Genomic DNA, 11,615 nt, shown 5'->3' with positions numbered 1-11,615 from the left:
TAAAGCCGAACAACACTTCCTAGTGTTGTCCATCCAAAACGGGACTAGGTTTTGAGAGAAAGCGGCGATGGGAAGCAGTGGGACAATGCAGTGTTAACAGAGGAGGTGGGGTGGAGGGGGGGTTAAACTTTCTTTAAATATCCTCTTTCACTCCAAGGTGTCCCCATTCACATAGCGGCAGCTTTACGGGAATAACAAAACAATATGGCAACGTACTTGGCGGTAACACATGAGCATACGTGTCTTGTTTTGTTTCTGGTAACCCTTTGAAGAAAATGCCACAGCGCAGGATCACGGTGGCAGGCAGGGAGCCAGAATAGCCTGATGTTCTGTCGATGGGTGAGGCGGATGAGGGTACGTGACTAAACATCTTGCTTCCTCTTTTCCAACGTCACATGGACTTGCACAAACATATCCTGCTTTGTGTCTGCAGGTTTCAGACGCATTGCCTCACCCAAAGCCTGAGGCTAAGCTGCAATGAGTTGGAATGAGACCAGATGAGAGGGAGGAATGAACTACTGGGACAACTCCTCCACTTCAAAAAGCCTCTCCACTTTTACTTCAGGGGATTTTGGCTGAGGTTATGCCACATGACCTGTTTCTAATATCATTTCTTTCTTTTTGCCTTTCTGTAAAACATGCCACACTAGAGTAGAGTCATTAATCTTGTTAAATCTTTCATACTAATATCTGTTGAGCTGCTTTGACTGCTAAAGTCGCTTGAAATGAGTCTGAATCACTAATTCACTCCAGTGCCATTTCATTTCAGCAGTGGCAGATTTGGACTGCTCCGTGCACAAGAATATTAAAATATATATATATATATATATATGTGGGCACAGCTACAGCAGGCTATATTCATGCTGTAACCCCAATCCATTCAAGTTCACAACACACTGGCTGGAAATCCCCACCTCATGACTGAGCTTCCTGGTTACTGGCTGGTGGAGGCGCCTTTTTTCTTCTCCTCTCCCTCTCTCATTCTTTTCTTTAAACATTAACAAGCCAGGAAAATATTATCTAATCATAACTAAAAGACTAACTGTGTACATCCTGAATTCACCCTGGTGAGCTGGCACAAACAAAAGAGAGAAAATACGGGCCGTAAAGTCGCTCCAATAAGCCTGTAAATTGTGCCCATGTGCTACAATAACACATTTTTGAGATCCTCTGTATAAATATAAGATCTGCCATTGGATTACAATCGCTGTTTTTCTCAGGGTCGACCCACCTCATTCAGTGCACAGTAGTAGTAGCAGCAGCTCACTGCGTCGAGGCGCGGTGCATTGAGAAAAACAAGCTGCAGCCTGAACCGGATAATGCTCTGAATTTAGGACAAAGCAGCAACCGGAGGAGCTTGAAAGTCGCTTTTTTTATTATCCCCTGGCGGTCTGTTGCTAACCTACAGCCATATTTCTTTTAGCAGCGTGCAGGCTGGTACCGGTGGACCTATTTTTTTTGCAGGTTAGATGATAATAATAACAGTAGCGTGGGTTATTCCGGAGTCGGAGGCGGTGGTGAAGCTGAACTGGGTGCTTTTTTTGTTGGCAGAAGCTCAGGTGATTAAGTTAAAATATTAAAAAAGGGAGAGAGAGAGAAAAGCGGTGAGTGACAAGAGGCTGCAGTAAAGTGGGGGGAGAGGTGGTGGTGGTGGTAGTGATGGTGGTGGAGGGGGGTGGAGGGGTCTGTCGAAGAAATCAAGTCAATAGAAACTGAAGTGGATGTAGGCGCTTAGAGCTGTGACGTCACTTTCTACATTGAGCCAGTAGTAGAGGAGAGTCAGTGGAGATAGATAGAGGAGCGCCGTAGTAAAGTACACACCGTCATGAACTTCTCCCTCTAAAACTTCAACCTTGTTGCTCTAGAAGTCGGAGAGAGGACGAGATTACATTTTTTGTTGTTGTTCGACTAACGGAAATTGCTCTTTATTCGCTTTCTTTTTGCGGGGGAGTTCGGGAGGAAGGAAAAAAACAAGAGAGAGCGGGGGAAGAAGGCAACATTTTGGGTTTCTTTTCGGGGGGTCGACGACGAGCGCTATGTCGTCCGCGGCGGTCGCTGCTTCTTCCAGGAGGCAGTCGTGTTATTTATGCGACTTGCCCCGCATGCCTTGGGCCATGATCTGGGATTTTACCGAGCCCGTCTGCAGGGGATGTGTCAACTACGAAGGAGCAGACCGCATTGAGTTTGTCATCGAGACGGCCCGACAGCTTAAAAGGGCTCACGGTTTTCAGGAGGGCAGGTCTCCCGGGCCGGGGAAGTCGCAGCTCTCCGGGAAGGAGATCCAGGCGATCAACCACGCTGCGGGGGGAGATCCGGGCTCCCGGCCGCCGCAGCCTCTGGACCGCTACCCTCTGTCCGACCGCCCGCCCAGGCTGGGTCCAGAGTATCAGCCTAGAGGGCAGACAAACGGCATCCAGCTCCCTAATGGATTTCCTAAGCCTGACGAGCCACCAGAGCTGAACCGCCAGAGCCCCAACCCGCGCAGGAATAACACGGTGCCCCCGAATTTAGTGCCTTTGCCTAACGGGGGCTTGACCCCGGGGCATGCCGTCAACGGCAGGAACCCGATCGGGCTTTCCTCCACTCTGGCGGGCGGTAGTCCCGCCGACATGGGCAAGAGACCCGCCTCGGTCTCCAGCACCGAGCACGACAGAGAGCTGAAGGAGAAGCACAGACCCGACAGTCTCACGCCGGAGATCTCGGAGAGCCACAAAAACAGGGCAGACCCGGACTGGATGGGCAAAGGCAAAACGGTGAGGGACCTGATGGCTCTGCACACCACGTTCGAGACCAGGTACAAGAAGGACCATGTGCCCATGCCACAAAGAGCTATGGTCTATGAGCCCGGCCCCACTCTTTCCAAGTCAGGTGAGCATTAAAAGGCAGGAATGTTTTATCTATACTGTGCATTTTTAAAAATTTAATTTTTATTACTGATTTATTAATTTTCCACCCAGGAATGTGTCAAGATGGTAAAAATGGTATTTATAAAGCCATGCCCTAATATTATAAGGGCTATAAATAATTTTTTGAATCCTTTGCTGTGTTTGTTATTGTTTTGTAGCCTGTGGTGCAGCACGAATTGGCAAAATTCACATCTCCCTTTCAGGCTAATTGTTGATCCTTGTATGAGCTGTGCAACTCAACTGCTCTGTTTAACCCTTTCCTACCTCCAGACAGAGGAAAACATCCCCGGGGGAGCAACAAGAGAAAAGCATCACCTGAACCGGAGGGAGAGGCGACAGCTGCCAAGCTCAACGGAGAGGGACAGCAGTGGTTACCACCACCTACTGACGGACTGAAAATGCCTCCAGTTCCCCCGCCAAGCTTCGCCTCTCCCCCTTCCACAATATCCCCTCACTCCCGCACCACCCCACCGGAGGCAGCTCAGAATGGTCAGTCCCCCATGGCGGCGCTCATCATGGCTGCAGACAACGCAGGTGGGAACAGCTCTCCCAAGGACGCCAACCAAGTCCACTCCACCACCCGGAGGAACAGCAGCAGCCCCCTGTCGCCGTCCTCCATTAATCAGAGGAGGCTGGCGCAGAGAGAGGCGCCGAGTGCAGGCACCCCCCATGTGCCAGGCATGGACCAAGTGCACCCCCCACAAAGCATTCCGGACTCCTCTGTACCCAGCAGCATACCTCTGTGCTGCACGCTGTGCCACGAGCGTTTGGAGGACACACACTTTGTTCAGTGCCCGTCTGTGCCCTCTCACAAGTTCTGCTTCCCATGCTCAAGGGAAAGCATAAAGCAGCAAGGCGCCACGGGTGAAGTGTACTGTCCAAGTGGAGAGAAATGCCCCCTGGTTGGCTCGAACGTACCATGGGCTTTCATGCAAGGAGAAATCGCCACCATCCTTGCAGGAGATGTCAAAGTAAAAAAGGAGAGGGACCCTTGATTTTTTTCTTTTTTTTGTCTGAACACTTCTTTGGGGAGGGGAAGCAAAAAAAATATGAGTATAAATATATAAATATCACATACATACCATTCAAACAAACTAACGGACTTGTACATATTGGACCCAAGGGAAGAGTATACTTCGTAAAACATGGTTGTATAATTTTTGATTTTTGAATACATTGTGTTTCTATATTTTTGAAGATAAAGGTATGTACTCATTATAATGAACTACGTTCCTCTTTGTTGATGTTTAACAAAAAATTCTTGATGTACTTCTAGGTCTGGTGGCAGTTCCTGTTTAACGTAGAATGTGACTAATGCTACTCTACGAGCACTTGGCAAAACTAAAAATGCTTTTAGCTGTACTTGTATGCACTTGTTTAAAAATTGCCAAATACAATTTCTGATCTTGTATGAACATATTGTCTGAGCTTGCTTCATTTTGAGTGAATAAGTGACACAAGGGGCTGTGGACAGATGACGAGATAGCGCTCTCGGCTCTGACATGCAGGCTTGTTGTTGTGACGGCTCAGGAGACTTGATTTACGCTGCACACAACACAACACAACACAACACAACATGAGCAGGCTACTGTTTCAAGCTGCAGGACGGAAGAGCCTTTTTTTTCTGTCTCTCTTTATGCACACGTGTCTTATGTGATTCATGGAGAAGCTTGGCTGGGAAAAAAACAAGAAAAAAGGAAAAAAATACAAGACACACTGTCCTCGACTTTTGTGCATCGCTGTAACTGATTGCAGAACTAGGTGCCAAGTCATGTTCAGTCAGCTGGAATCTGTCGAGTCAGTAATGAAAACGTGCATGAATGTCAACATAATACAATAGTGCAAACCACGCCGTGTGACCGCAAATTTGGACTTTTCCTGAAAATAACCACCCTTGGGTTTTTTTTTCTGGTGACGTGTATTTTTCAAGCTTGTATGCAGATTGTGTCTGACGTCACAAAGGTGTTTGGCTTTTTTCGTTTTATTACACATATAACTTATATCTCTCTCTCCCTATATATATATATATATATATATATATATATATATATATATGTAAGGAGAGAGAATTTTTTTTATTAAAAAACATACTTTTGGTTTAGTCTGCAGATGACAAACTACAGATAACGAATAAAATCAGCTTCACAAACCAACTCCAAGCATACGTTAGGTACAATTAGCACTGCAGCAGCACACTGTTTGCTTTCGGTTTTAGCCTTTTGTGTCACACTGAACATGCACTCATAATGCAGCACCCTTCCCCACGCTGAGAACGGAGTAAACATCCACGCTGCCTTACATGCCAGCCTCGCTCTGTATGCCTTCAAATGTAAATGCAACTGCTGCTGCAATTTCTTTGACAGTGGAGTCACACACAAACGTGCACAAAACCCCCTACAAACTCTTGTATCGCTAATGGCAGCCCTTACTGGTCTCTACAAGCATTGAGGAGCTTACAGTGGGCCATTAAGTGACAAACTGCAGCTACTGTATGTCTAGATGAAAAGCAATCCTGAGACTATTTTTTGCTCTCTCTCAGACAAAGAGCTCCCGAGTAGCTGACCACACAGACCCAGACATGGAGGATAATATCTAGCAGAAAGGAGGGCTTGGTGTTAGCAGGCAGTTGCGTAATTATTTTCAGACGTAATCTGCTTCTTGCTAGCTCCCTGATTTTTCAAACAGCACACAATCCAAAAGCAGATTGTTTTTCTTCTTCTTCTTAATTAAAGGCCCACAAACTGCTCTGACATTGTTGCTTTACTGTTCACCGTGGTGCCCATGAATCTGCTATTCAGCCGGGGATTTACTGACGTTCTTGCTCTGGCAGACATGTTTAAGATGGTATTTTTGGAAGGCACCTGAAAGCTGTGATTACCCGCTTCTTTAACAGGCTGCATGGTGTCCCCGATTAACTGATTGATTCATGATGTTGAATGAAAACACAGCCTTTGCACTCGCCCATTTAGCCGACTAAGAATAGCAGGGATAATTATTGTCCCCTAACCGAGAAGACTGGAAGGGCTGCAAAGGATAAAGGCAACTCTAAAGGTAACTTCAGAGCACGCGTCAGCTTTTACAGTATGATTTAAAGCTTGAAACGTGTTTTTCATGAGTGCGCGTTTTCCAGGCAGCTGTTTGTTTATACACCCTTTTCCCGTTCTTTGGAAAGCTATCTTATCAGTTGGACTTTAAAACGAGAAATGCAGCCCACATTGATAAAGGCAGCACTTTACTGTGCCCATCAACAACACGCCCTTATTCCACCTTACGTGGTGTTCTCAGAGATTTTATTAAAAAATTTTTGTTAATCAGTTGACTCATTGACCTACTTGTTCCTTATCACACTATACTGCCAACCAAATTAAAATTGCCACATCTGAGAATATCAGAGTTGAGAGACAGGTTTTTATAACCTGGAAAGATGATGCAATGAGACGTAAATGAACACGTCTCCTTCTCTCGCTTTCCTCTGTGCTCGTAAAGATATATGACAGCAGACGCAGTACCTGTTTGTCCAGTGGTGACTGAAATAGCTTGCGCCATATCTAATACAGTGATACTGTGTCCCTGGAAGTGGCTCTGTCATAACACAGCACTCTGGTGTTGCGTGGTTACCGGTGAAATCGGTGCACGGCAGATGCTCCGGTGCAGGCTGTTTGTTAATATGTAGGGAGGGAGCTTTTCTGTAAACAGCCAGCATGTGAGGATCAGGGCCGCACAGAGCTGATAGCATGACGTTCAGCTTTCATTTTTCTGATTATACATCTTTTCTTTAAAAAAAAAAAAAAAAGTGAATCATCTCTCCTGCTTTCGGTACGATCACGCAGGAACCATTTGTGGTTAATGACTCACGTTTTTATTATGTTTACTTACGCGAACCTCCAGGGATTTTTAATGTCTAAGCCCTGCTTGTGAGGTGAGCGCTCCGGACTTTGATGTGTTTTTACCCTCAAATGATTTATAGAAAACCTGACCGGGTGAAATCCAAGTCCAACCTTGGGTAAAGTTTAATTCGATTCCTTCTCTTCCCACTGCTTCCGGATAGCAACTTGGGGCTTTTGCTGGGCTACAGTCAAGTGTTTGAAATATCCCTGAAATCCGGCGATCTTTCATCATGCGGCCGCGGGTCCAATCAATGGTCATAAAATCCTTCATTGACTGTTTGATCGATATTGACTCGACACAATCCAGTTAATCAAGCTAAGTGAAAGGCAATAACAGATAGGTGACGCAGCCAGTGTGTGCTGCTTGGCTGCCTCTCCTGGTAATGATTAACTCGGGCATTACACAAAGATGTCGGCGCGATAGTAAAACTCAGAGTTCATATTTGTTGTCTTTACAGCACTAGATGAGTTTATTCTAGCACTTGCCCGCACAGATAAGCGTTTCTCCTTCACGTATGGAAAAATACTCAGAAAATGACACCGTTTTTAAAAAAGATAATCGCATTTGTTGACGTTCGTTTTGTTCGAAACATCAGCAAAGCGTGACGCCAATGCTGACAGCGTGTTCATTGAAAAACACAACTACAAATTCTAATCCTTAGGCATTTATTTTACATCAAAAAATGTTGAATATGGTCCAGTGGGTGGGTGGAGGGAGGGAAGGCCTGTGTGGGAGACACTAAAGCACTCAATGTAGCCAGCTGTTTCACTAATGAATCCATGTTTAGCACAATAAATCAAAAGGCGTGCTCGTGCTGCTGTAATCCCCTGAAAGCGAAGCAGAGACGGGGACGCGCCAAAAGGAGAATCTGGTCTACATTTCTCCACTCCCAGTATAACTGAGCCGCTTGGTTAATTTTAGACCTGTCAGGGAAAACAAGGTCACAGCAAATGTTGTATCGAGGACACGCTCAGATCTGCTTCTTTTTCTCTTCATCAATCAAAGTTCCCCTTTGGTGCTGGGCTCGGGCTCCTGCGAGACTGGTAATGACGGTTTCTCTTCTCAGCACCGGGGGAGAAGCTGGGGCTTCAACCAGCAATTAGGAGGATCCGCAGGATGTGTAAAATTTCCCTTCTGATTCTTGGCTTGGTCCGCAGAGTGGGGACAGGGGCCGGGGGGGTGTTACATCTGACTGGCCTGTTTACCATGAAGGCCAGCAAAGTTAAGATGATTGCAATGTTGAGTGCCAAATGTGTGTGTATGTGTGTTTTTCCCCTCAAACTGGTATGAGGCTTGTTTACTGCAAGAGCGCCATGAATTGTTCAGTGTTTTCTCTGCTGTAATTACATGTGTTTAAATGTAGTTTTGGATGGCAGTGGAACTGAACATACACAAAAACAGTGTCTTTAAGAGGGCACACACAGCTTTTTTGTTTGTTTTTTTGTTTAAAAGATAGTATGGGGACACCTTTCCCTCACTTCATGCTTCATGTTTGTCTCTGGATTTCTTTATTAGCTTTATCGCTGCGGTTTGGGAACCTAATTTTCCATTTTTCTTCCTTGCGATCGCTTCCTGCCTTATCTTTCCATCCATCCGTTTCTCTCTGACTCAACCTCTCCGTATTCCTGTATTCTCCCTTTTTGCTCTGGTGTTGCAGTGAATGGAGTCTGTGAAATGGAAATGAGGACTCTGGCGCTCTCTCACTCTCTCAGTCTCCCCCTCTTTCCAGACATCAGAACGAGGCTATGCCTCCAATGTTTTTCTCAGATCTTGGAGTGCTGCCAAATCTTATAAGTGGAGCAGAGAGAGAGAGGTGGAAGAAGAGAGTGAGCAGGATGCAGAGGAAGGAGAGAAGCGTAGGAGAAAAAGATGAAAGGAGAGAGGATGAAAAATGAACGAGGGAGAGAGGCAACATGAGGGATGAGGACAAAGCATGGGACTGATCCAAGAGCATTTGGGCTTTCTCTCATATTATAGCCGAGCCCAGCACAATCCCTCCTCTTTCTGCTGAGCAACTACTCCTAGCTTCTGGCTCAGGATCAGCTGATAAGATGGCGTGGTGCTACTATGCCAAATGAAAAACAGGAGGCGTGTGAGGGGACTGTTATCGCGTGCAATCGAGAATTTTTGGTACATAACAACATGGCTGGAGAAAATAGGCCACAACAAGGTCTAAATTTGCTCCACTGGAGACATTTGTAACATAAATACACCCCTGCAGAGTTTTAATAATGGCAGAAATGCAGTCGTGTTTAATAGAAGCCACGACTTCTTTACCTTCCGGACACAGTATTTTGGGCCTTTGGGAGGTGCGTGCCAGTCAGGGTAGTAAGATGCTTGCTGCTGCCTTTGACATGCCAAACTAAAGTTAGATTTAGCTGGCAATAAGAGCCATGCTAAAAGTAAATATGGGAGCAGCGAGCACCACTTTGATCTAGAAGGATCCTCAGCCTGCCGCCCTGCTGTGGATTTTCAGTGCTTTGAGGTTTTTTTTGGGAAAGATCCAAAATGAACTAGAGTTCATGAAAATGCACTATATATACAGAAGGACTGGGAGCCAGACCTTTTCAGAAACTCAGATGCAATCATAGTGATTGACTGTCTGGTGGAGTGTTGCTCAAAAAAGTGCTGTCTTTTCCCCTGTGTGTTTGGTGAATGAGGCTTTGGTTGAGCTGTCAGCTTTGTGGTGGTTACAGTGTGCAAGCTTGTGTTTGCGTGTCTGTGTGTGTGTGTGTGTGTGTGTGTGTGCGGGGGGGTGTTCAGGTGACTGTCTGTCTCTCTGCACCCCCAAGATGCTTGTTTAGTCAGCTGAGAACCTGGATTTCATGGATGCGATGGCTTCTGAGGGCCATCTGCCTTTAAAGCTTGAATAATGATGCCAAGCCTATGTACGGAGAGTCGAGTGTGCCCCGGTCACAGTACAGAGGTTAAACAGATCATTTCTAATAATCATGATTCATGTTGAGACAAGAAAAAGGAAACGCTGCAGTGATATGATGCAGCAAAAAAAATGCTTTAGCCGTCCATCTGATTGCAGCCTTCTTTGCACTGCTGGTCTGTATCTGAATGTCCTGATGAGAGGGCGGGCTGGTGGTCTGATGAATCGCTTGGTCCCTGGGGTGTGTCAGCAGATCTGTGGTGATGTATTACGGGTTGCTCATTTCCTGCCGTCCCTTTCTGCTCCTTGCCTTCTCCTCTCTAGGGTTATGGCCAGGCGACGAGAGAGGGAGGGGGGCAATTATGGCCAGTTCAAGCCGGGACACAGCACTCCGTGTCTGCGTGCAACGAGATCAGCTGCCTCCGCCGCAAACACGCAATTAAACTTTCACTGTCGTGTTGCCAAACAACAAAGCACCACACACACACACACAAAAAATGTCTGAGACAACTTTTATGTGCTGCATAAATCCAGGATTCCTGAGAGATCTTCAGTGTGTTGTACATCGCCTTTCATCTCCTTAAAGGCATACAGTTGTCAGAAGATAAGAACAACACTCTTAGATATCCTGTCACTTTTGTTTTTATCTGGGAATACGTCATGCGTACATGCCCACACACACAAACACACACACGTACGAACACCCATCCACAAATTCGCTGTATTTTTTTTATGTTACATAACAGTGAGTGGGAGCCATTTCTTCACCGAGTGCTAATGTTGTTGTCAATCAAGGCTTATAGTGGCAGCCATAGCACAATCTCTACAGAGGCAGAATAAAGCTTTTATCGCCTTTGTTTGGTCTCCCTTGCCAATCAAGTGCTCTATTCTCTTGATTTCACCTCCACCTCTCGTTCCTCCTCTCCGCTCCTATTGTTTTCTGTGTTTGTTTGAACTAATTTTCTCGGGAACTGTTTAGGTTATCTTCCCAGCAGTGGAACGTTTGAGTTGGCGTTAAGGAGCGAGAGGAGGTCAGGTCAGCACAGAGAACAAGCAGGGCCTGTGCTTGACAGGTGTGGTCTATTATTAGAGCCGGTGACTTCGAGTGCGTTACACAACCTGCGTCGCTCGGGCAGGTTTATTTAGATCGCAAGCAGAGCCGTTTTGGAGTATCTGATAGCTCGGGCAGAGCTATGTCACAACAGGTGTCTGGGGTTGGGGGTGGCGGATAATGGTACAGTAAATAACAGAAGGGTTTTTATAGCTCAAGGTTGATGGAGTGAAATTCAGAGTGCTCGGAGGAAAGCATTTGCAGATTTAACTCTGCCGTGCGGGCACAAAGGCGATCCATCCATCTATTTGGATCCAACAAAAGCGCACTTGTATTTAGCCATCACGAAATAAAGTATGCTAATGACAGGTTGCGCTTGATATACTGTATACATGTCTGCTGCTCTGTAATGATATAATCACAGAGCAGGAACAGCAGCCGCTCCCCTCCCTTGTCCTCCTCTTTGGCTGGAATGTGCAGGGGGAGAAAAATGATCCAATGTCATCCGCAGTGATGGAAGCTTCTCTGTTCAGCCAGAGGGATATGTTCAAGGGAGGGAGGAGGGGGGAGAGAGCGGATATTTCTGGTTGAGTGTGAGTTTGAGTAAGTCCGGGCGTCGAGCCAAGCATGCCGATGGAGGGGAAGGGAGGGGCGGGAGGCTTTTGGAGAGAGAGAGAGGAGAGAGATAGAAACCCTTTCGGGCTGGCACGCTGTCAGTTTCACTAGCACACAGCTGCTTCTGGAAAATTCTGCACCCTGCCCTACTAAACCACCAGGCATGACATGAATAACAAGAATGGCCCAGCCATCAACAGCAGATACTTTTCCTTTTGACGTGGGCCTAACAGACTGGTACAAATGCCCTGGCCTTGCACATAGTGGAAAAATCAAC

General features: G+C 46.3%; 1 protein-coding gene across 1 annotated transcript; it reads left to right on the top strand.

The window, feature by feature from the left end:
- Window positions 1–920: 920 nt before the first annotated feature.
- Window positions 921–4,321, top strand: irf2bp2a (interferon regulatory factor 2 binding protein 2a). Its single transcript, XM_006807653.3, has 2 exons — window positions 921–2,868; window positions 3,177–4,321. The coding sequence occupies exons 1-2, from the start codon at window positions 2,037–2,039 to the stop codon at window positions 3,899–3,901; spliced, it is 1,557 nt and encodes a 518-aa protein (XP_006807716.1). The 5' UTR covers window positions 921–2,036; the 3' UTR covers window positions 3,902–4,321.
- Window positions 4,322–11,615: the final 7,294 nt, after the last annotated feature.

This window comes from Neolamprologus brichardi, chromosome 13 (assembly GCF_056152115.1).
Source record: "Neolamprologus brichardi isolate AB-2024 chromosome 13, ASM5615211v1, whole genome shotgun sequence".
NCBI lineage: Eukaryota > Metazoa > Chordata > Actinopteri > Cichliformes > Cichlidae > Neolamprologus > Neolamprologus brichardi.
This window is presented reverse-complemented; position numbering and strand designations above follow the sequence as displayed.

Bases quoted from the DNA above. Each gene is read 5' to 3' on its own strand.
- irf2bp2a (XM_006807653.3), top strand. From the start codon at position 2,037: ATGTCGTCCGCGGCGGTCGCTGCTTCTTCCAGGAGGCAGTCGTGTTAT. The intron at 2,869-3,176 runs GTGAGCATTAAA...TCCTACCTCCAG, and splicing joins CCCCACTCTTTCCAAGTCAG to ACAGAGGAAAACATCCCCGG.